The sequence below is a fragment of the Vigna unguiculata genome, chromosome 1 (assembly GCF_037176805.1).
Source record: "Vigna unguiculata cultivar grain cowpea cultivar isolate G323 ecotype 2 chromosome 1, ASM3717680v1, whole genome shotgun sequence".
Taxonomy (NCBI): domain Eukaryota; kingdom Viridiplantae; phylum Streptophyta; class Magnoliopsida; order Fabales; family Fabaceae; genus Vigna; species Vigna unguiculata.
The window spans coordinates 41161010-41185452 of NC_140792.1; the positions used below are offsets into that span (position 1 = coordinate 41161010).

Consider the following 24443-nt stretch of genomic DNA (forward strand, 5'->3'; position numbering starts at 1 on the left):
TGCCTTAACCATTATTTGTTGAAAATGCACGAGTTTCACTTAACATTTAAAACATAACAATTACTACGCCATTCCTCTGCAAGGAAGTCACAATAAATAATGCAATATTTTTCCATAGCTGGGAATCAGAAATTATTACTCTGAAAACAAAGTTTTTGCCTCATTTTAATTTTGAATCTCTTATTTGACATATTGTTATTCTGGCACAGCGCAAAACTAATCTGTCATAAAGATGAAAATCGAAACTGATACAGATACTGATACAGATACTGATACACTACAAGGCTGAAAGAAGCCTGGGTGAATCGGGGGATTTCAAAGCGAAAACGGATACAAAAGATCACACACACCCGGTAAAGCTTCTACCAAGTTCCGAACCTTTTTCTCACTGCACATTTGATTTGGTAATTCTGTCTGCAAACGGTGTTAATTTGTCTCAATGTGGCAGTTTCTCTTAACCGCTGTCGTAGCGGGATCCACGTGTTTCGCCGCAAAGCGCTTCTTCCCCAAACAAGCTTCGCAATGCAGTAACGGGGAAGAAGTTCCAACTGTTGACGATGGCAATAACAGTTCCCACCGGCAACTCGTGATTCCAGAGACACGAAACGGGCTATTGGGCTTTACCCGTAGACGAAATGGGCCTGAGAAAGGCATTATGGGCCCACGGGGTAAAGTACCAACGGTGCAGCGCAACGGCAGAAGCAAATTGCCTCTGGGTTTCAAGAAGAGGAGAAAAACCGCGAGAAAATCCATCACCAATAAGAGTTCTTTCCTGTCTCCTAAAAAACATGCTGGTTTGTTCGTTGATTAATGCTTTTAATCAAATGAATTAAAAACATTTTGAATTTTTAAATGTTTGTAATTATTCTTTACATTATATTTGTAGTCTCATCCACATTTTTTTATAATATTATTTTGATTATGTATAACATCGTATTATATTTTTCAGCAAGCGCGTTATTTGATTGGGGAGTTAGATTTGGGATAAAATGTATGATGGTTGGAAGAGATGAGGTCAGTGAACTCACAAAAACCATGAACAAGACGGCAAAAATTATAGAGGAACTAAAATCTGAAATCATCATTAAAAAATCGTCACATGCTCACCAGTTTTTGGATTACGTTGGCAATAGCAATGGTCTGGAATTTAGCAACACGAGTGGCAAGGATGAAGAAACAATGTTCAAGAAAACAAAGAGTGAACTCGGAGAAACTGATTCTAAATTTTGGTGTCTCTCACTGATCGATAATGGTGAATGTGGAAGTAGTGCTCTTACGGAAGACTCAGATTCGCTGGCTCTGGTCATGGATCAACTGGAAGAAGAACTTGAATTTGAACTCCAAAAACTTCCTGGGGATAGTGTTGACACTAATTTTCTAGAAGAAACAAGGTCAAAATTCTACGAGGTAATAATCTTCTTCGTATAAGAAAATTCTTTCTTGAGATATCTCTAGGTTGTGGACTTGTTTTACTGTTTTAGTCTTTTCTTTGTGATTATGCATCACATAGCAATTAATAAGATTTCAAAACATGTAATAATTTTTCATTTATGTGATCATATAATTAATATCACCTCTATTATTTCTATTGTTAAGGGTATTTTGATCTCGAATACCAGGAAGAATATTGTATTTTTTAAAGTTAGATAGTTTTATAATGTTTAGAAAATTACATTTTATTGACATGGTAGAAAAAATATCACATAACCAGGTTCAAGTTCCAAATGAAGGCTATTATGGAGCAGATGACTTGAATTTCAAGTCTTCTCCATTCCACGCAGTATCGGCAACAGAATTGAATCAGAAACTATGTCAGTTGAAGATAGAACAGCAAGAAAACCAGATTGCGGAATTGGAATCTGAATTATACCTGGCTCGTTCTAAACTGCAAGAGAAGGAAGCTGAACTGCAGGCACTAAAAAACTGTGTCACTCTCCTAACCGAACTCCCTCTACCCACAGTTTCAGGCACAAGTAAATGCTTTGTTTCCTTGAACCTGCATCTTAATTCATTTCATTCGTTTTGCATTACTATGCTTTACCAGCAAAAGGTGCATCTCTAACATCAGCCATTGTTCCCAGGTCATGGAACTGAGATTCACAAGGGAACCACCAATTGGGACTATAACACCCTGGACTCAAAGTCAGAACAATCAGTTGGTGATATGAAAACACTTGCTGTGTATGAACCAAGTTCTTATTACCGGAGAAGTGACTCTGATTTATATGAGCATACAAAGTACATCGACAAAATCATATGATACATTAGAACGGTAATAATTTTGTAGGCAATTGTTCTATCAGATGTTAATTTAGTTATTGGGCATCATGTGATAGATATATATGTAAACATTGTTCTGGTCAATTTATAATGCTTCGAGTACCGGATCTCAAGACGACCCACATTCATATTTTTAATATAGACAACTTGCAATGCAACTCATGAAGTGCTGTATCTGCACAATATGGACATGTGAATATAGTAATTGGTTTGTAGGATTTTTTACTTCAATGCCTACGTTACAGGACTAGACTGCTCTCAGATTTGGTGTTTCTCTGGGGGCCATGATGCCATTGTTTTTTTATTCATCACAAGCCATCTTCACGAGTGTCACAAGTAACTGAGACTGCTGAAACTGAAATATTTTTTACTTTCCATGCTGTCTTGTTGGGAGAAATAACACTGAAATCACCGAATTGCTTTGACATTTTGCACGGTTGTCTGAACTTTCACAGGGATAGGATTGTAAAGAAACGTTACTGGTGGAATCTTGAAGATAGTGTTGGTTCACTCACTATGTTGTGAAACAGTACGGAAATGGCGTGAGACCATGGTATTGGGACCTGCATCAGGGGATTGCGTTTTCTATTGTATGCAATAATGATTCGTTGTTGCGCATAATACTGCTGTTTTCTCAGTTTTTCCCAAGCACTTTTCACTACTTTGGTCCCCTTAACCAGTAATAATAATTTTTATAAAGTGTTGCTAAAGATTTGACTTTTCACGTTCTGATGAATGTATTTGAAAAAGTAATGCCAGAATTGAAGCAGGACTAAAGTATGGGATATCTATTTTTAATTGGAAAATGATAGAGAAAAAATAGAGCACGTATTGACATAAAAACCACAACAAACTGGTTCCACGGTGTTGGAAATAGCGTTTGAGAAGGCATTGGCATCTCTACTTGTCAACTTCTAACTTTTGGTGGTGCTGTTTTTCGAGACCATATAACACGCGCTATCGTTGTTTTCTTTCCTCTTACATAGCACAATACTCCAACCAACAGCAAACAAAGTAATTTCCGAGAAAAATGAATAACGGTGTTGTTAGAAAATTTTAAAATTTTAAGAAGGATTGTTGAACAATAATTTAAGAATTACATTCCGTTTTTAATTCTGATAAAATAATAATTTTTTATTTTTGTTTCTCTGAAATATTTTACGGAAACTAAAGATAAAAAAACAAAAAAAAAATATTTCATAGATACAAAATAAAAAAGGTCTTAACGATTATATTTAAATTGATTAAAAATATAAATAAAATATGTATTTAAATGTCATATCTAAAAGCATAATTTTTCTAAGTACAAGAAAAAAAATAAATGATAAAAAAATTATAATTCTGAATTTCATTATCAGTGCAAGTGTAGTGAGATTTTTGCCGTGGGTCAATACTTAATGGGTCAATGCTCAATAATGCCTCTCCAAAATTTAGAAAGTAAATAAATATAAAGAAATCTAATCATAAATACGTTTTCATTGACTGTGTGGACTAGATTGTGTAGCCCTGTTCCCCTTGTTTTTCACTCTCTTTTCTCTAACTTTCTTGTTTTTTCCTGGATCCGGAGTGTTCCAGGTATCATCTATCTTCCGCTAGAAGATAACTTACCCATCAATCTACATCCTTAATTTTAATTCAGTATCAATAGTTCATTGTTTTATTTAAAATGTTTTTATTCTGCATTTATTTAAAGTCACATAAAATATTTATTTACTAAATAAATAAATAAACTGAAAGTTCAGTTGAAATAAAATTATCTCCTCGCTTGTATCTTTTTGGTAGCCACGGATTCTCGTCTCGTCCCCACATTTTTTGTACACTCTCTGATACTTGATAATTCAGCGATTACTTAATTCTTGTATTTCTTTTCAATCTAAATGGTTTTGCATTAATTAATCATAATTATGAATTAGAGTATAATTAAAAATAATGTGAATTTGAATTCAGTGGTTAGCTGAGGAGGACTAAGATATGGAACTTAATAAAAAATAATGAGAATACGATAGTTCTTGTATGAGATGGAAATAATAAAAAAGATCTTGACAGTAAAGGGGATTCACCCATCCGTGCGAAGATGCAATAAAATTAAAAAAGTCCACAGCAAAAAAACAAAAAATGGGAAAAGCATTTTGCAGAAAGCAAGCTCCCCCAGACATACCCCATCTCGATTGCGTTTTACAACGAGTCACTGCTACCACCACACCAAACCAAACCCTCTCTCACACTTTCGGGGAAGAGTGGAAGAAAAACCTTCGCTCAATCACCGGACATGAAGCTATCATCCAAACCCGTTTCGAGTCCGGGTCGGACCGACAAATTCCCTCCACCACTCATGAGGTTTCTCAGGAGCAATGCAGGGAGCAAAAGCAGAAGGTCCAGGTCAAGCCCAATGTTCCTGCGCAAGAAAACCACCACCAACCTCCAAACACAAACCACCCAGGAACCTTCTTCCCCCAAGGTCACTTGCATGGGGCAAGTCCGAGTTAAACGCTCTTCCAACACCAAACGCGACGTCCCTCCCACGCGCTGCCGCTGCCGCTGGGTTCCCAACCCCAACCCCTGCCGCTACCCGCCCTTCTGCCTCACCTGGCCCTTCTTCCGCCGCAAGCCCAAGCAACACTCCCGGCCCAACCACCACCAAGAATCGGAGTCCGCCTCCGAAGAGAGAACCAATGTGGATAAAAATATCGTTTCTTTTGCTTCCAACCCCGGCACGCCGCCGAAAAACGCGTTGTTGTTGACCCGTTGTAGATCCGCGCCGTACAGATCCTCGTCCCTGGCTTGCAGGTTTTGGAGTTCCCCCGTTAAGGACCAGGAAACGGAGTTTCCGAACACGGAACCTGCCTCCGAGGAACCGCAAACGGACCCCAAACTTGGGTTTCTCGGAACTAAAATTGCCTCACTCACCGAAGAAGAAGAAAAGGTTGATGAATTATTATCTGACGAAAAAGGAGTTGAAATGGCGTCTGCAATTGCATCACGCCCTAGTGTACTCACTAGGTGCAAATCGGAACCGGCGAGAACCGGACATAGAATTGACCCTCTGGTAAATAATCTGTGGAAGAAAAGGTTGAAAGTTGATTAATCCGTATTCTTATTTTGATGATTCTATCCTTGCTTAATTGCATATATATTTTTCTTTATTTGTACATAATTGAATGTTTTGACACCTGGAGTAATACGCGAAACTGGGTGGGGCTTTTTGTTTGGTAAATAGAAAGAAGGAAGTGAAGAAGAAGAAGGTGGTAGAAGTGGGTTCGAGTACTTGTTTTTCGGTTCTCTCGGTAGTTAATGCTTTTCTTGTCATTACATTGCAGACATAGTAACACAGCGCAAGCCTGAATTTCTCTTTTTCTCTGCCAACCATGTTAAGAACCTGAACTCACTGCAATTTGCTTTCACGTGCTGCTTTTTGTTTGTTTCGGTTATCGAACTTGGCAGGGTTAACCTCAAATAAAGAGTTGGGTTTAACTGTAATTTCATGTTTCTAATCTTTCTTGTTTATCAATTAGTTTATGTATGGCAAAACATTAATCAGAGAGAGAGAGAGAGAAACTAAATGCAGGGACAGTGTTTGGTTCAATATTTTGAACATGATTTGTTCCAAGACCGTGCAGTACTGTTTCCGACATTGTTAAATTAAACTATTTAAGTAGCCTTGGATGCTCTGACCAACTTTCCCACTGGGTGGAAAGGGCAAAGTGGAAAGTTAATATTGATTGGAAGTATCTTTAGGACTCTGATGTGAACGTTGAACCACATCTTGTTTCTATTTATTACTATTTTTCTTAATCAGCACAGAGATGAGACTAAATTTATTGTAGTTCATCAACCAAATATATATATACATATATATCAATAGGTGTCATTTGTACATTTTTACTTCCATTGAATTAACCTTGCATTATGAATTAGATTTATGAAAGTTATCCTGTCTTGGCTCTTTAACAGGATTAGAAGGAACGTTTTTATATGACAATGTTCTATTATAAATTGGTTAATTCTTTTTAATGTGTTTTTATAATTTAATAAAAATAACAGTTTCTTGATTTGTATTTACTAGTAAAGATGCTCAGTTTAACTGCTTTATTAAAACCTGTGGTTTCTTTATTACTCAGAATAAGTTTAATTAAATTTGAAATCTACGTTATCTTGCTGAAATATCATTTTTTATAGTAATATTAGAATTCTTTTCAATGAGTAGAAATACATGTTTTCGATGATGAAATAAAATCATAATTATATTATCCATTAAAATAATTAAATAAATAAATTTAATTAAAAAAAATTGAATACTAAATAAATATTTTTTACTAAATATTTAATTGAAAATATCAATTTATTAGATATTTAAAACTTAGTTTTTTAACAATAATAATAAAATCATACTCCTGGAACTCTGGCACCAATAATTGTGTTCTCCGTATTTTAATTCTGAAACAAATATCAAGTTTGTTTTTGCTATGTTTTTTTTTTCAATAAGTACATAACGCTCTCTATGTTATTTAGTACTGTTTTCAATATTTTTCAATAATATTTTACCATTTAAACATTTATTTTCTAGATTTGTGTGATATTTTGTTGAAATTCTCTAATATCAAATATTTTCAGTAGTTTTAATTTTGATATAGTCATCCCTAGCTTAATTTATCAGTCCAATGGTAAAAATACAGGGGAGATGGGTATAGATTTACTTTCACATTTTTAAAATACATTGACCCATATGTTTTATCAAAATTTTCTCCAAAAGCTATTGTTATTTTGCCATTTTTATCCTAATTTCTCTATTGATATAAATATTAAATTGACATTTTTATAGATTATCTAAATAAGTTATCACGATTTTATTAAAAAAAATAAAGAAAAGAAAAAATACGGAAGATCACACCAAATATATATGATAAAATTACATCACGTAGCTAAAAAAATAACTACTATAAAAAAAAAAAACATATTTTTCTTCACAAATTACTTTGAACTTCATATAGGAAAGGACAATTTTCTTGACATATTAAAAAAAATTATTAGTAATCCTCTTACATCCCAAAAAATGCTTCTAATTTTTAGAGTTTTTTGCTTTTAAAGATTAAGTATTAATTTTTTGTGACATATCTCTACCTGGATTCTCTAATATGAAGTGGGTCACCATCTTTTTTATTATTAGAATTTTTTCTCTCATCACATATTAGTCTATTTGTAAATTATTTTCAATTCCTTTTAAAAATGAGATTCCATATATGTCAAATAATTTAAATTGCAGGTAAATTATACTATGATAATTTTAGTTGTTGTTATATTCACAATAAGAGTGACATTTTAAAAAAAAAAACAATCAAGGAATCAGATTCAACGTGCGTACCATCATCTAGATTCTTACAAAGAGAAGATCTATTCACAATGCAAATATTATTATGATTATCTACAACTAAATCAAACTATGACTGAGCAATAGGATGCACCTCCATCACAGACATTGTTATATGGTCCACCATAGACTCCATTTAGAGATGACAACGGATTGGGTCAAATACAACTAATGTCTACCTGACTCGCAACAGAAAATCTGATCTATTACATTGTCATTGTCAGGTGACACAATATCATCTTAACACGTGACAAAATTTTAAGTTTTTTTAAAAGATTTAAAAAAAATAAAAAATTAAATTATAAAAATCATTAGCTAACAGATAATACTTCTTTAACGTTATTAGTACGGTACTAATAGAAATGATTTGAGACAAATAAAAAAAATGATCAAACTAATATTTCCTGTAAAAAATTGGAACCAAAAATAGTTTTGGACATGGATACAATGATCTCACATGGACAAACCAGTATTTATGTGAATACAATGCTTAAATTCACTTCTGCTGGTAATTTGTTGATATTACACACATGGATAAAAAATCTTTTTTAAAACTCACAATTAGTTTTTAGATGAGTATTCTTTGAATAATGAAACGAGTAACGAGTCAATTTTTTTTTTTACTGATTCTACACAATATAAACTATCCTTGTTGGAGCCATCCATAGTCAAAAAATTTTAAAATTAAAAAAAATTCATTCAATATTAAATATAATCTAATTATTACTAAAAAGTTCTAATTTACATTTTGCAATAATAAGAGTTAAAGCTTAATTATTATAAAACAGTATTAGCATTATCCTAGATAATAACTAATTAAAGTTTTTATAAGTAACGAATACTTTCCGTTATAATAGAAACATATACATATCATCAAAGAAAAAAAAAACTTAAACTTCTAAAAACTGAAAAATTAGATGTGCAATTACTTTTTTATAGAAATCAAGATTATGCATCCACATATAGTTGTAAAAATATAAACTTGTGAACATTATCATATCAAGAAACCTTTATCAGTGTAACATACTAAAAACTTACACGAAGAGTTTTTTTTTTTTTCTGAAAGAATTAAGGTTAATTCTAAGATGAAATACAATTTCAATAAAATTTGAACAGGCATCTTTAGGTCTTCAAGCTCACAAATGGCTCACCAATCACTGCAACTCCAAAACATGATATGTTTCCCTCAAAATTTGAAGTCAGATTTCAAGGGATATATGTTAATCTGATAACTGTGCATGCAAAGTAGAAGTGTTACCAAAAGTATATTACATTTTATGAAGTAATTTATAGATGGTGTGATAGAAGGAAAAGAAAATATAAATGGATATGTGGGTACTGTAAACCTAGGATTCACTTGCACATGTTGCCACAAACACATGCACAGAGCAGTTGTTATTCTCTGGTTGAGACACATACTACATATTCTGGTGTCCATAGGAGAAAACTGCATGTGTTTGAATTGATTGAGCTTTGCATTTGTTAATGGCATGTGACACTGTGGAGTGACAGCAAAGTTGATAATTACTAGTTGACAACAAGTGGTCCATCTTTGTCCCTGCTTCTGTGTAGTTACTTACTGCAATAAATTTCTCCTTCATTTTCTACTGTATATATCTTGTTATCATGACCTACTAACTAAACCCTTGTTTTTGCTTTTCCCCTTAGATTGAGGCATTCTACCACCTCACGGGAAAGATCATTTTTTCAAAACCCAGAAAGGAAAAGTTGACCAAACAATCAATTTCATCAAGTAACCTATAACTTTCAAGAATTACATCAAATGAAATTCAAAAGATCCAATTTTTAATTCTAATTCTAAACATGAATCATAATGTTTAATTCCATATCATTGAAAAAGTAAAATCGGATATAGGTCATTAACTCCTTATAAGAACATTACAATTGCAAGATTAACTCTAATAATTAAAATATAATTATTTACAAAACAATAACTAAATTAAACACATAAAATAAAGTATTCTTAAATTCCATAAGTTTAAATTATTTTTCATAGGGTTAAATATGTTTTTGATCCCTTAACTTTCAGTGAATTTTGTAATTAGTCCATTTCAAAATTTTAAACTAATTTAGTCTTTCATTTTTTAAAATACGTGAATTTAGTCATTTTAATCAAATTTTGTTAGATTTATTTGATGTTTTGTACTCATTTTAGGATTGTATTTGAGTTATTTATACTAGTTGACACATTTTTATTTTAATGTTAAGTCAAATACTATTATGAAATGTGTTTGAAATACCAAGTAAACTTAACAAAATTTGATTAAAATGATTAAATCCACATATTTCTCGAAAGATAAAGGACTAAACTGATTTAAAATTTCAAAATTGACTAATTCCAAAATTTACTGAAAATTAAAGGACTAGAAACATATTTAAACATTTTGCATAATCTAACTCAAGCAGTAAGTGTTCTTTCTATCTTGATATATATATATTTTTGCTTAAAGCTTGTCTGTGACATGTTTCGTGGCCTTGATTCCAATTCATGGTGCGTCTTTTAATGATCAAAATGAATAGCTGGAATATGAAATATCATTTATTTTTTGTTATCATGCAAAATTACCTCACACTTGTCTAAAAAACAAGCATGCATGTAAAATTTAAGGACAGTTTTTCTCCAGCACATTTATGAAATTTGTTTGAGTATTTCAACTCAAATTTGAACATATCTTGATTTATTTAACTTTGAAGTAAATTCTTGACTATGAGTTGGTATTTTTGGAAACATTGTTGATGTCTCAATCAAAATTATGTATGAAAGAGAAGACATGTTGGGGGGTAATGTGTTGAGTGAATTGCAGCTTAACAAGGTTTGGAAAGTTGTATATGTTGTCAAAAAGAAATTTCATAATCAAGAAGATTGGTCCCAGAATCGGTTTGTACAGAACTTGGTTTTGGGACCACCTGGTATCAGATAATCAAAGAGCCAAATAAAAAAGATACAAAGAAACTGCTAATGTGAGTTACTGTGAATGAAGACCAATTTCGTCTCAGGACAAAACGTCTTAATCCAATTCTATTTTATGTGAGGTTTTTTGTATTTGGTAGTCTAAAATTAAATATGAAAATATATACATAATTAAATTTAATCTGAGATATTTTTCTGCCGAAATTTGTGTAGGAAAAACACTCCTAATTATTTAATTAACTTTTCATGCAGTAAATTTTATTAATTATATATATATATATATATATATATATATATATATATATATATATATATATATATATATATATATATATATATATATCACCTTTTACCAAAAATTTGAAAATGGCGTTGCAAGAAAAGATGGAACAAAGTGGAAGAAGAAACTGCTGGAGGCCAGAAATAATTTAAGTATCTAAGATTTTATGTTTTCATATATGTATTTTTTTTTCAATAGATGGGGTAATTCATTTGTACTGTTTTATGATAAATTATATATTTTCTCAACAAAAAGTGAGTCAATCTAATGATATGATGGTTAGTATGTTATCTAAAGGACTATTTTGAATTGAAAAATATATTAATTTTTAAATCAAATATAAATAGTTGGTAAGTAAAATAATAATCAGTTAATATGTTTTTATATTTTTATTTAATGTAGTTCATTAAAATTATCCAGTTTTTTCGAGTACAGATGTTTATTTTATAATTTCAAATTATATATATTAAAAGTATTTATGTTTGTAATTATATATTAATATATATACTTTTTTACTTTTATAAAATATCTTCTTTACTGTATTATATTAAACTGAAGTGATATAAAAATAAGATACAGAAAGATGATAACTAGTATGAAATGATTATTCTCTTCATTAATTATTAATTATTGTGATGCTGATATGATATAATGAATTAATGAGATATTTCTAATTTAAAAGTTATATTAGTAAAGAGAATGTTAATTAGTGTCGTAAAGACACGTGTTAAGGAATGTGTATTAATATTATAATTTACATCGAAAGTTAAAATAATTAAATATATTAATTAAAATAGTATAAATGTATATTACAAATTTTTTAAAAATAAAAATATCTTTTTAATTTTTAGACAATATCTTTTTAATACAAAATAAAGAGTTTGAAATTTTTAAAGTCTTTCCTCAAAATTGACATATTAATCGTTTCTTTTTTTATAATTTTAAATGTTCAACACTAATTCTTTCTTGATTTTTTTTAATTTAAACGTTCTAATATTTAATTATATTTAAAAGTTAAAACATATTTATTTTATTATTTATTTTTTATTAATAAATATTAAATAAAATATTATAGTATTTATGGATATTTTTATCTTTTAATTAAAATAAAATTATATTAATAATTATTAAATCAAATTTTAGTTAATATCATATTTAATTATATATTTTTGTAAGATTTCATATTAACTATGTCAGTATCCTTAGGACTGGTTAGCAAAATCCTGTTAGAAAATTGACATTGTTTTCTTTTCTTATCATTATCATTATATTGTGACTATAAGATCGTAATACCAATCTTCACCGTAATTTTTCGTATTTTATTTTATTACCTAAATTCTCCCTGTGTGTAAACACAGATTAATTTTCTAATGGTGTGGTGACACTGAATAAACATTAATATTATATACAAGCAATCAGGCCAAGGGATTCAAAATTTGCCCAATAATATATAATATATACTTTATCTTTTGGGCCATGGGAATTAAAACTAATTGGACATGTAAAACTATTAGGATTTTTCTTCCTGCACCCCCAATTTTTCCTCCTACATCCTCAACTTTTTCATAATTTCCCTTTGTAGTTACCGGCTTTTAGAAGTCGGAGTTACTGATATTCAGAAGTTAGAGTTATCGGCTTTCAGATTCCGGTGTTACCGATTTTTAGAACTCGGTGTTACCGACTTTCAGAATTTGATTTTATCAATTTTCAAGATATAAACAGTGACAAAACATGAATAAAAAATTTAGGGGTGCCAAATTTAATTTTTTTATTTATAAATTAATTTTCTAGTTAAATAAAAAGTTCTCCATTTTCTTTACTTAAACCATTTGTATAGAGTGATTCACGTATGCACTTTTCAATTTCTAATATTTCTAAATCATTGAATTCACGCAACCGAGGTATTCTAGTTCCTATTCCAAATAAATTTTATCCAACTAATTCATTACATGTAGCAGAATTTGTAATGCAACCCAAGATATATTCATAAATTTTACCATTTCAGCATAAAACACAACAACATTTAAATTTCATAATTTAAGGTCATACTATTTTGGGTAAAACTTAATTTGGAAGAACCATCACAAGAGAATCATACATTTAAGATACATAAATTATAATAAAATATTAATGATTTATGACAGATATTGAGATAATCATTCATCTCCTTACTTTTCTTTTTTACTTTAATATTTTCTTGATGACTTATTGATAAATAATTTTATTATAACCAGAGATAGAACCTTAATCGCTTTTATCAACCAACATCCATCAATTTTTTATTTTTTATTTTTAAACAATAAAGATATACAACTAAAAAATATATAAACAAAATTATTAAAAATTTTCTTAAACTTAATATAAATAATATAATTATATTTATAATTTTAAAACATATAAATATATATATATATATATATATATATACATGTATATATATATATATACATATATATAATTAAAAATAAAAATTGGAGTTATCGACTTTTAGAAATCGGTATTATTGACTTTCAGAATCTGGTGTTAATAGTTTTCAGAAATTGGTGTTACCGACTTTCAGAAATTGATGTTACCGACTTTCAGAAATCGGGATATTAAATTTCATTATGGCGGATGCGGGCTGCAGAAATATTTAATTTATAATTTATTTTTATTTTTTTTTGAAAGATATAATTGTGAAGAAAAATTGGGGGTGCAAGAAGAAAAACCCAAACTGTTAACAGAAAAACCCAAGTCCAAAAAGAGTACTTGCCCAAAATATTTGGACTCAACTGTCTAATCCATACCGTGTCCAATACGCGATTCGCCTAAACCAAATTACAATCTTTGAATTCAACTTCTGGAGCTTTAGTTTGATCAAATCCAACTATGTTCTACCTGTCGCCATTCATTTTCAATTTTCCACTTTATGGTTGTAAGTTGCAACTTTGACATCTACCTTTGTGACATTTAATTTTTGCAATTTATGAAAATATTAAAAAATGAGTAAAAAGAGTTAAAAATAAATAGAAAAGCGAATAAAGAAAAAGATGTTATGGAAATGGCGGAGACTTTGGGGTGGAGAGGGAAGGGAAGGAAGAGAAAAATAGCATTGTGGTGTTGTGTGGTTGGGTGGCGTTGACGCGGTCGAGAAGAGAGAGTGGAAGGGAGAAAGGAATAAATAAATTACGTGTTGTAAGAAAAAGGTTAGATTATTAGTTAGATAATATTATTATAAGGAGAAGAAGACGACGCGGGGAGTCTCTGGTTTCCACCGACATCCCTTCCTTCCTCTTCTCTTTTCAATCCCTTTTCCCTTTTCCTTCACCTCCATTCTCAATGGCTGATAATGAGAAGCAGCCCAATAACGAGGAGGCAAGTCCTTTTCTCCACCAGCCCAAATCCCAACCAACTTCGCCACCCGACACTCCCGAGTTTCTCCTCGGATGGACTGCAGATGGGCTTCCCTTGGGCCATGGCAGCGTCGTTGGCCAGCCCATGGGCCGAGCCCCCTGGAACTCCTCCATCTGCGCTTGTCTCGGCCAGAACGATCACTTCTGCAGCAGCGATCTCGAAGTTTGTGAGTTCTCCCATCCTCCCTCACTTGCCTATTTCATTTCAACGTTTTTCCGCATTCATAATTTAGGGATGAATGTTTCGTGTTAGCTTTCTATTTCGCCTCTTAGGATGTTGTTTGTTTATAATTCTTTTGGAATGAATGCTGTGTATTTCGGCGATTTCAACTGCAAGATCTAGATTCTATTGTATTGTATGTATGTATGTATTTATATCACGTGCTCCATTTAGATTTCCTATTCCAAAACCATTGGCATCAGTGAAACATTTGTTACTGTGTTTCTACCATATAGTTGGGTTGGTTTTGTGTTTTAATCAGGTGCTATTGCTGTTTTTGTGAAGAAAAGTTGATTGTGGGTTTTGGGCGTTCCGTTCTCTTTTATGTGTTTTCGATCTGGATTCATAAAACATTTATTTACTTTGAAATTTTGTGATTTGCTAGGTCTTCTTGGGAGTGTGGCTCCTTGTGTGCTGTATGGAAGCAATGTTGAGAGACTTGGATCGGCTCCCGGGACGTTTGCTAATCACTGCTTGCCTTATTCTGGACTGTACGTAATTGGGAATTCCTGCTTTGGTTGGAATTGCCTTGCACCGTGGTTTTCTTACCCTAGCCGAACTGCTATTCGTCGGAGGTTCAATTTAGAGGTATGTTACTCTTTTATTCTTTGCCCTTTGTAATGTAACTAAGGGTGTAATGTGTTAAGTGGGCAAAGGGGTAGTCATTGCCAGCATGACCGTGGGGGGAAATTGGTGGGAACTTCATTGCAAGCTGCAGTCAAATAAAATGAGAGAAGGGTAGAGAGGGGAGGTAAGGAAGTAGGATAAAGGACTGCAAAGGATAGATCAGGTTGTTTCTCAAATCAAATTCCCTATGCTACTGTATATTTTTCCCCTTCAGATTAGTCTTGTAATCCCCCTCTATATTGCTGCTGAAATCCCACTGATACTGGGGGTTCAATTTGTAGCATTACATAGCAGATAGTACATACCATTTTCCCGCGTGATCCTGTCCACTTAATATCACAAGTGTTTTGTATCTGATAATATGACGCACCTGACCCCTAAGACTGTTATCTGGACTTGGTTATTAATTGATAAGCCTTTGTACTTAATTTCTTTTATATATCAGCTATAAATAATTAACACTACCTTGAGAAATGGTGTAGCAGTACAACCCAAGTAGGCTAGTTTCAACATATAAACTGGGTTGTCTACTCTGTCAAGCATGAAAGTTCGGGTTCCTTATCTTTATATAATAAGATATTTTAGCCTTGTAACTAGGGATGGCAACGGGTCGGGTCGGGCACGGATAGTGCCTACCCGCAACCCGACCCGCAAAAAAATCCGCCCGTTACCTCCTGTTTACCCGTCGGGTATCCACTTAAAAAATACTCGCGGATATTTTTAAAACCCACGGGTACCTGTGGATATCCGATACCCGCAAATTTTTAAAAAAATATGTGTTTTATAAATTTTTTAATATAAAATTATAAAAATAAAATATAAATTAAATTAAATTTTAATTATATTATAATTATAATTAAATCGGACATAATAAAATATACTATTACTTATAATTTTAATTAAATTTAACTTAATAAAATATAAATTAAATTTTAATTTTAAATTTTTGCGGGTAACGGGTACCCGCGGGTATAAATAGTATGATACCCGTACCCGACCCGTTTATAAGCAGGTATTAAAATATCCGTTACCCACTACCCGCGAGTAATAAATACCCGCGAGTAGTAACTATCCGTCGCGGATTTTATCCGCGGATATCCGCGGGCACGGATATTTTTGCCATCCCTACTTGTAACTCATCATCGCTGTTTAACAAATGCCTTGTAACTCAGCATCGCTGTTTAACAAATCTTTCCAAACTTGTGATCCTAAAGTTGATTTGAGAATTTTGGTTATGTTGACTCTTCTTCGTACGTTTGGTTGCATATGTTACAATTGTCTATTTAGTTTTGGTACAATGAGGTATATGACGAGTGTGGTGAACCTGTGTTTAGTATAATTTTTTGTGACTTGTATTAAGAAAGTAGCTTTAGTCTGTATGTAGCCTTGCTTTATGAAATTGAAATGTGTCAATTATGAATTACCAAGGAAACAGTCCTATTATTAGGAGGTGATTTGGATTAACAGAATAACTTTGGTATTTATGTAGACTTTGTTGGGGTTTAATTGGTAACTTAGTGGTACGCTTGAAGTTTTGTTGAAAGTTCAATTTAACTTAAGGTGTACTCAATGTCGAACTTGTAATGCTTAAAATTACTTGGTGTCCTCTAGTACTATTTTATGTATGATGTCATGTGTAAGTGAGATTTTCCTTTATCCACTTCCTGTTTTTTCTCCTTATAATTTGCCACTCTCCCTCATACACAAAAACCACATCCCTAAGTTATGAAAAAAAATCATATCTTATATAAATCATTTATTGTTCTTGGCAATCAGGGAACTTGCGAAGCACTTAATAGGTCATGTGGGTGCTGTGGAAGCATTTTGGAAGATGAGGCACAACGTGAACAATGTGAGTCAGCATGTGACTTGGCAACTCATGTCTTCTGTCATGTGTGTGCTCTTTGTCAAGAGGGTCGTGAGCTCCGTCGTAGGTTACCTCATCCTGGTTTTAATGCTCAACCGGTACTGTTTATGATTCCCCCAGCCGAGCAGACCATGGGACGTGGAGCTTGAAGATTCTCCATCATCTTGGAAGTGCTATTCTTGTGTATGTCACTGTTGTCTCTATAATTTGATGTTGAACCATGTTATGACTTCATCTAAAAAGGGTCCTGGCTTCTTTTTTTTTTACAAATAAGAACATTAAACCTATCAATTCTGTTTGCCTCCCTATTATTTTGTATCATATATAGATTTGAATCATATGGGAGAAATTTCTCCCAGTGCCTATGTCTATGCGTAACTACTATTTAGTTAATGAACTGAATGAAAAAATATGCTACATTAAGTGCTTAATTCTTGTATGGTTATGTACTTTTAGGCTTGTTTCTTCAGGCTTAAATATTGAAAGGAAGTGTGATGTGAACAATTGTAATTCCTCAGTATTTGCATTGGAAATGTATTCAACACCTATTTTATTACTGAACATGTCTATCTACGGCCTTTACTTTTACGCCTTTCCTTTTTGGAGGACAACAAATGGAGTTGTGCTTTCAATAGCAGAATCACAAGCTTTTAGTTAAATAAATTAGCAGTTTTTTTTGGCTTTGTTAGTTAATGCTTTCCATTTCGGAAACTTTCGAAATTTTTTGTTTAAGAAGATTGAATTTAGGATCAGTAAAATCAACAATATATGGGCTATCTAGAGAATTGTGGAGTGAACTAAGAGTAACAACTGTAAATAATTTTCTATCTCGCACTTTATAATAAATATTGAAAAATCTGCACCTAAATATTGAATATGACTAACTTGTTCCAGTGTAAGTAAAAATAATACATAACATGAGAAACGAATATTTTAACATAAATACGTTAAAACGAGTCTAACTCAAATTTAAGATAAAATCAACGGAACCAACCAAAATGCTGTGGTTGTTATAGATTTTGGATCCCGTGTGAAAGAAAGAAATATTCTATCTCATCCGAAATATTCTACTTCAGATGAATCAAAGTATTCAAAGCATTCAATGTTATTTAATATCCAACTACATAGTGACTCTCCAAAGCCTTTCTTATGGCCACCACTCTGTACTCTATCCCTTCACAGTTAGTATTATTTTGACCCCTAACAAATTATTACTCACATATCACAAATAAAATTTTACACACTTTACACTTACTAATACAAAAATTTTAATGATCAAAATATCTCTAAAATTGAATTGAAGTACTGTGAAAAAACATTTTCCTTTTCTCTATCCTTCTCTATTCTTGTTGAACCCTCTCAACACCTTAAACCATGAGACGCCATCTTCACATCCCTAAAAATATTAAGTTAGACTCCTTTAACCTCTTGATCCCTAATCTTCCTCCCCCTTCTCTCTCTCTCTCCACATACCTTTTCCTATGCCATTTAATAAACATTTTAAGAAAAATGTCTTAAATTTTAGTTTTCCGCTCTATTTGTATTATTGTCTTAAATTTTAATGTTACACCTCGTCTTCATTATTCCTTACATTTTTTACGTATAATTTTCCTCTCCTCTTTTATTCTCCATAACAAGTTACAGAATTTCGTCTTGATTTAATTACCAAGGTGAATCTATGTGTTGCCTTTGTTCGTCAATGTATGAAATAACTTCTTTTAGCGTTAACAAAAATCACTTTCTGAGAAGATACACCTATTTCAGAAAGTAACTTTCGTGTTAATAGTTTTGGACATTTTTGTGTTTATATGTTTACAATTCAATAAGGTAATGTCAACTACTTATATTTATTTATTTTGTCTCAACTTTATTGTCGTTCCCTTCTTCTTCAAATGACACTAAGTAGAAAAAAAAAAAGTCTTTTGTAGAAGAATAAAGGGTTTAGATGAAATTTAAACAAAATACTGGAGGTGCAGGAAGCAATCATCTTTATCCTAAGTCACGGACTAAGATTGGGCTGTTAGAGATAGCGAGGCCCATTATTTAAAAAGTGCTTCCTCCATCCATTAGGGTTTTTTGTATTTGGAGCAGCCTTCTGGTTCGTTAGTATCCGTTAGGGATTTTGCACTTGCAGCGTCATTCCCTGCACTACACACAAAACGGTGCGTGTCACCCCCAAAATCGATAGCGTGTTTTGCATACACTATGACTTCTTCTCGACTCGATTTTTTTTGCCATTTGTGTGGGACAATGCTAATTGTTCCTTCCCGTGAGTACGCTCAATGCCCTTTGTGCAAAACTCTCCGAGATATAGAAGGTCAAACCCTTTTTTTTTTTCTTTCAAATCAATGCGCTTATTTTACTTTCGTAACGTGTTTTCGAATTTTCTTAATTCTATATTTCTGTGTTGACATGCATAAATTATATATCACTTTCCTCACTTGATCTTTCGCTGTGTTCAGATATTCGTGATAAGGAAATAAGTTACACAATTGATGCTGAGGTATGTTTAATTTCTCTTACCTCACATGACGGTGAATTATTATTATTATTGTTTATATGCCAGTGTTCTGTTTCTGGGACTTACGTATGTTGCTTCATGCACTTCTTTTAAAAGAAAAATGTACATGTCTACCTCCACTATGACTTCACACACGACTCACAAATTCATGGTAGACTTTTTATAATTTTTTGTTTTTGTGGTATGTGTAATTAAATAACCGTTCTGGTGTGTGTTTGCATGGGCTCATGTTGAAGAAATAATAATCTGTTCTTGCCAACTTTTTAACAGAGCGTTTTGAATAAGTGATTATATCCCTAGAAACAGCTTATTTCGTGTACTCTCCTAGGCCTACCTTGATTTGCTCTGTCCTGGCGGGAATTGGTGAAGAGACAATGTTATTGGAGTTATTTTTTTTTTGTTTGAAACTAATGTTAGGCATTGCTCCTTCACTGCTCGTTGTTGTAATACCAATTATTTAAAACATCACTTGGTTGTATTGCATTGAAGTAACATCAAAATATTGAAGAGCATTCAAGTTTTATCTATGCATGTTCAGATATCTTGTTATTAGAGTTTGATTAGTTATTGGAGTTTGGAATGATAGAAAGCAGAGGTGAAGTGATATTGTGAAGATACTGACACAGTTGGTTAGGATTGCTAACTTTTTAGGTTCTAAATTTCCTAACAGTGGTAGTTGCTTTGCAACAGCTTAGCTGACCAGCTTGAGTGACAGATTGCAGTTGATCTCATATAAGTGAAATGAGCCAAATTTGTGATTTATGATGACCATGAACATAGTCACTTTATGTAGACCATTGGCAATTGTTCTTTAAAAGCAATCTTGTGTTTGGCAGGAGATCAGAAGAGAGCTTGGAATGGAAATAATTGAGGAACAAAAGGTGCAATTGTCTAAGGTAATGCATCATTCAATATTAAAAATAGCTTGGTATCTTAGAAGATATTTGTATGATTTAAATGTTATTGTTTCTTACGTACTATTTCTTGACAGGTTAATAAGAAATGTGAAAAATGTGGTCATGATGAAGCTAACTTTTATACGAGACAGGTACGTTAGACTTCATAACGTAGATTTGACAATTTCATTTGAGTCTTATTTATAGTCTAGAATTTTTTATTTCAATCATTCTATTTTCAGATGAGATCAGCAGATGAAGGACAAACTACTTTTTATACATGTACCCGTTGTGGTCATCAATCTCAGGAGAATTAGTATTTATTTTAAGAAATGTATTGGGAAAAATATCTTTCGGAGGAATGTATTAGGAAAAATAGAATGATCTTCTTTTGTACAAGAGAAAATGAAAGAAAAAAAAGTTATTTTCTTTCTGTTTTGGTAGTGTAGATAAATGAAAGATATGATAGACACTTTAAATTGAGGATTCAGATGAATTTTGATTCTGTTAATTTTTTGTTATATTCTTATACAGAGTCTTCAAAATATATGATGGACATTTGATGTTTTAAATATATTTGAAAAAAAAGAAGTAATACATTAACATTGGTGTGTATGTTTAATGTTTAGCCGTGTGTGTATTTTTAATATTCAGTAAAAGATAGGTCACAGAATTAAAAAATTAAAAAACTTTACAGTGAATCTGGATTCAAAATTTAGATGTTGTAACTAATTGTTGGATAAAATTATAATTATGATTATTGTTATGTATAAGCATTCTTTTTTATTTTTCTAATGCAATATAAATAATATAATTACAAAAAGGAAACTTTTAGTAAATATTTTTGCATTACTTATATTTTTTATAAGATTTAATTATTTAATTTGTCAAAATTAACGAGGAAATTAATTTTATTATTAGAAACAAATCTGCCTTAATTTTATAATTTTTTTTTCATCTAAAACTATTTTTGTTATATAGAGTGTATTAGGTAAATAAAACAACAGAAAGAAAAATTTAATTGAAACATAAAAAAATTTTAATTTTTTTCTTTCCAAGACTTAAGAAATATGGCCTCCGAAAATTCCTTCTTAAAAATGCAAAATCATAATAAAACTCTTTCAACCCTATGATCGGATTAAATAAAGAAAATCATCTACTCTTCTGCAAGGTTCATCATATATGATCATTCTATTATTCTCTAAACAGATAATAATACATGATGTGTATTTAGTAAAGCAATATACTAATTCTTCTTTAATTGAAATAAATACAAAAATGTTAAATATTTTAAGATAACTTATTTTAAGAGTTTCTAATTTATAAATCATAAATTATTTTTGCTAATGTTTAACTTATAGTTTGTTGAATTTCCTTTAATCATTTATATTTTAATACACTTTTCTTATCAATTTTTTCCAAATTTTAAATTAAAAAACATTAACAATACAAATGAAGACAACATATTTAATCATGTGATGCTACGTAAAAATCAAGCATAATAAATATTATAAAAAAGAAATTTAATTCATTAGTTTAAATTAATAAATAACAAAATTATTTTTATAAAAAATAAGTTAAATTAAATTTGATTAACACTTATTAAGTAAACTCACTAAAAAATTGATTAAACGAAAAAACATATAGAACTTTTAAAAAGTAATTAGAAATATACTTAAAAAGTTTATAACAATTTAGTTATTTTAAAAGAGTCTAACATTGTTTTTATTTAAAAGAACAACTATCATTAATTTATCAAATAGTTTACCAAACTTCCTACAAAACTCTATTCATTATTACCTAATTTAGTAACTAGTTTTCAGAAACAATCCCTCGTAAGACGTCATTTCAATTTAAATTGAACAGTCACGATGATAGAAATCCAGATTGCAGTGCCTTAAAAAAGATAAAACGATTTTATTTTAAGCCTGTTATCTGTCAACCGAACATTATTCTACTTACCATGGAGCAATAATGAACTGTAATCACTAGAGAGAAGATTGTAGCTACTGCTTTAGTTCCCTTAGCCAAAGGAGCTTGGGTCTTCAGGGAAAAATATTTGGTAATCCTATATACTTTTAAAATTCTAAGTTTCGCTTTTCTAAACTCGTCAACCAAAAAGAATCAGATATGAATGATCAGTTAGGGAGAAAGATGGTGATTTAACCATGAAGCACTAATTTATGCGGCTAAGGTTTCTATCAGTAATACACGGGTAGAAAAGATCAAAATCAACGTCATGCAAGACTCCACGGAAGAAGAAGCTTTATCTAAATAGTACAATTTAAACCATAGAACATAAACCGAGTACAGAGTCTACTCTCCAGGTGCAGAAACACCTTGCTTCAGTCTCTCCTTCTTCATCTTTTTCTTTGAAACAGGCTTCTTTTTTCTAGGAGGGAGGGTCTTCTGTGCATACGTGTAGAGCACAAAATTTCCAACGAGGAATGTCAACAGCAACCCACCAACAACCAGGAGGACAATTAAGCCTGGGTTGAACCCTTGGTTTGAGGCCTAAGTATAACAAAACAAAAAGCACTGAGAAAAAATGAATGGCAAATAAAATAAAAATGCACTTATATAAAAAGGAAAAATAGACAAGCAATTCATCACAGATAACAACTGTTACTGAGTCACCAACATGTGAATTATAGTCCTCTTGAAGGATGAGTCGCTTATTTATAAAACTACAGCTGCAGAACAATCAAATGATTGAACTTGTTTGAGAATGATTGATAAAAGAGGTTATCATCAATAAGGAAGGTGCAATATAGTTGAGAAAGCTTGATACACTAAACAGGCATAGATTTGACTCCTCTAATGTGAGGAGATGTACTTAAAAAGATAAATTGCACTTAAAACCATTGATTACAAAATCAGTGATTGAGAACTGTGATAAAAGCAAATACATATGTAACAAAATCAAAAGTCCAGTACAGTCTGAACCATTGATTTTCTAATTAATGGTTATTATTCCACTTTATCCTCTAAGGTGTGTTCCGCTAAGTTCTGAGAAATCAAACCCAATATGTCGAAGGATTGATGTGAACTGCAATACATAGAACATTGCAGAAATGATACAAAATACTTTTTAAAACTATTTCGAAGCACAATTTGGAAGGTAGGGGATAGAATAGAACCCTTAAAAAAATTCAACTCATTCCTTCCATCATATAATCTCGAAAAACGTTATTCCACTGAGACAAACCCCATCATTTGCTGATAAGTTGTGGAAAAGGGTTTAATTGTATGAAGTTAAGACTAACCACAAACCATTTGCTATGTAATATTGCTAACATCTAGAATCCAAAACATTGATTGGCCCCAACATCAAAGTATACAAGACAGCAACGCAATGAATAACAAACAAAATTTAACCTACATAAAAACACTTGACACCACGATTTACGAAAACGTAGCTCCACCAGATCACAGTACTAATGCAACAAACAATAGATTTGCGTAACACAACAGTCATTAATATAAACAATCCGACAATCACATATAAGTCGTTTAATCTGAACAAGAAATTTACCTGATCAAAATCCTAACTGAAGAGCTGAACGATGAATATTTTTTTTAAAAGAAAAGGAATCCTAATTTAATTTTCACTAAATCTGTAACATTAGAATCACTGATAATTGGGAACATTGAAAAGATCAATGACGGAAGAAAAAAAATCAAGCAAAATGCTAAAGAATTCCCAATTCCAAAGATCTGAGAATAAAACACGACAGGACCACACATGAAAGGTTCGATCCATAACTTTAAGACCTAATTAAACCGTGGAAAACGTGGAAGAAGGAACATTGTGCAGGAATCGATTAAGATGAGATGTAAAGTAATAAGCGATGATGAAATTGAAGGTTTGCAAAAGTAATTGGAAGTGTACCACTCGATCGAACGAAGGAGGAACTTTATCTGCGAACTCGAAGTCATCGGCCATGGCTGACGCTGAAAACTCGCGTTTCTGTCAAAACAAACGGAGATTCCAATGCAGATTTGAACCACACCTCGAAGAAGGTTCCAGAAACCACCCACGGCCCATGGGTTTATTTAATTT

At 31.6% G+C, this 24443-nt stretch overlaps 5 protein-coding genes across 9 annotated transcripts; 4 read left to right on the forward strand and 1 right to left on the reverse strand.

Moving 5' to 3' along the window:
* Positions 1–134: 134 nt before the first annotated feature.
* Positions 135–2990, forward strand: LOC114181440 (POLAR LOCALIZATION DURING ASYMMETRIC DIVISION AND protein). Of its 4 annotated transcripts, XR_014996850.1 has the most exons (7): positions 135–353; positions 449–794; positions 950–1407; positions 1712–1973; positions 2082–2272; positions 2526–2616; positions 2736–2990. XR_014996850.1 is itself a non-coding variant. In XM_028067912.2 (6 exons), the coding sequence occupies exons 2-5, from the start codon at positions 656–658 to the stop codon at positions 2258–2260; spliced, it is 1038 nt and encodes a 345-aa protein (XP_027923713.2). In that variant the 5' UTR covers positions 135–353; positions 449–655; the 3' UTR covers positions 2261–2272; positions 2736–2990. The 4 variants fall into 4 exon arrangements, 3 of the variants coding, with proteins under 3 accessions (XP_027923713.2, XP_085532424.1, XP_027923720.1); XM_028067912.2 differs by lacking the exon at positions 2526–2616; XM_085676298.1 differs by lacking the exon at positions 2736–2990 and having other exon boundaries at positions 2526–2725.
* A 1347-nt stretch (positions 2991–4337) lies between these two features.
* Positions 4338–5757, forward strand: LOC114177438 (uncharacterized). The gene has a single exon (XM_028062778.2). It carries the CDS (start codon positions 4550–4552, stop codon positions 5363–5365), a length of 816 nt encoding a protein of 271 aa, XP_027918579.1. The 5' UTR covers positions 4338–4549; the 3' UTR covers positions 5366–5757.
* An 8152-nt stretch (positions 5758–13909) lies between these two features.
* LOC114194165 (PLAC8 family protein) lies at positions 13910–17394 on the forward strand. Its single transcript, XM_028084259.2, has 3 exons — positions 13910–14416; positions 14855–15057; positions 16873–17394. Exons 1-3 carry the CDS (start codon positions 14176–14178, stop codon positions 17110–17112), a joined length of 684 nt encoding a protein of 227 aa, XP_027940060.2. The 5' UTR covers positions 13910–14175; the 3' UTR covers positions 17113–17394.
* A 1638-nt stretch (positions 17395–19032) lies between these two features.
* Positions 19033–20891, forward strand: LOC114180089 (TFIIB zinc-binding protein). The gene is made up of 5 exons (XM_028066502.2): positions 19033–19280; positions 19426–19466; positions 20321–20380; positions 20476–20532; positions 20623–20891. The coding sequence occupies exons 1-5, from the start codon at positions 19169–19171 to the stop codon at positions 20695–20697; spliced, it is 345 nt and encodes a 114-aa protein (XP_027922303.2). The 5' UTR covers positions 19033–19168; the 3' UTR covers positions 20698–20891.
* Positions 20892–22522: 1631 nt separating this feature from the next.
* On the reverse strand, positions 22523–24428 carry LOC114173254 (DNA-binding protein S1FA-like). 2 transcript variants are annotated; one of them, XM_028057530.2, is made up of 3 exons: positions 24273–24428; positions 23022–23073; positions 22523–22894 (listed from the first exon to the last, which is right to left on the reverse strand). In XM_028057530.2, the coding sequence occupies exons 1-3, from the start codon at positions 24317–24319 to the stop codon at positions 22697–22699; spliced, it is 297 nt and encodes a 98-aa protein (XP_027913331.1). In that variant the 5' UTR covers positions 24320–24428; the 3' UTR covers positions 22523–22696. The 2 variants fall into 2 exon arrangements, with proteins under 2 accessions (XP_027913331.1, XP_027913338.1); XM_028057537.2 differs by lacking the exon at positions 23022–23073 and having other exon boundaries at positions 24273–24424.
* Between the last annotated feature and the right edge of the window lie 15 nt (positions 24429–24443).

Coding starts and splice junctions, on each gene's coding strand:
- LOC114181440 (XM_028067912.2), top strand. CDS start 656: ATGGGCCCACGGGGTAAAGTACCAACGGTGCAGCGCAACGGCAGAAGC. Junction 795..949: donor GTCTCCTAAAAAACATGCTG/GTTTGTTCGTTG, acceptor TATATTTTTCAG/CAAGCGCGTTATTTGATTGG. Junction 1,408..1,711: donor CAAGGTCAAAATTCTACGAG/GTAATAATCTTC, acceptor TCACATAACCAG/GTTCAAGTTCCAAATGAAGG.
- LOC114177438 (XM_028062778.2), top strand. CDS start 4,550: ATGAAGCTATCATCCAAACCCGTTTCGAGTCCGGGTCGGACCGACAAA.
- LOC114194165 (XM_028084259.2), top strand. CDS start 14,176: ATGGCTGATAATGAGAAGCAGCCCAATAACGAGGAGGCAAGTCCTTTT. Junction 14,417..14,854: donor CAGCAGCGATCTCGAAGTTT/GTGAGTTCTCCC, acceptor GTGATTTGCTAG/GTCTTCTTGGGAGTGTGGCT. Junction 15,058..16,872: donor GTCGGAGGTTCAATTTAGAG/GTATGTTACTCT, acceptor CTTGGCAATCAG/GGAACTTGCGAAGCACTTAA.
- LOC114180089 (XM_028066502.2), top strand. CDS start 19,169: ATGACTTCTTCTCGACTCGATTTTTTTTGCCATTTGTGTGGGACAATG. Junction 19,467..20,320: donor GTTACACAATTGATGCTGAG/GTATGTTTAATT, acceptor TGTGTTTGGCAG/GAGATCAGAAGAGAGCTTGG. Junction 20,381..20,475: donor AAAAGGTGCAATTGTCTAAG/GTAATGCATCAT, acceptor ATTTCTTGACAG/GTTAATAAGAAATGTGAAAA.
- LOC114173254 (XM_028057530.2), bottom strand. CDS start 24,319: ATGACTTCGAGTTCGCAGATAAAGTTCCTCCTTCGTTCGATCGAGTG. Junction 23,074..24,272: donor CTCCTTCGTTCGATCGAGTG/GTACACTTCCAA, acceptor ATTGTTCTGCAG/CTGTAGTTTTATAAATAAGC. Junction 22,895..23,021: donor AAGAGGACTATAATTCACAT/GTTGGTGACTCA, acceptor TGTTATACTTAG/GCCTCAAACCAAGGGTTCAA.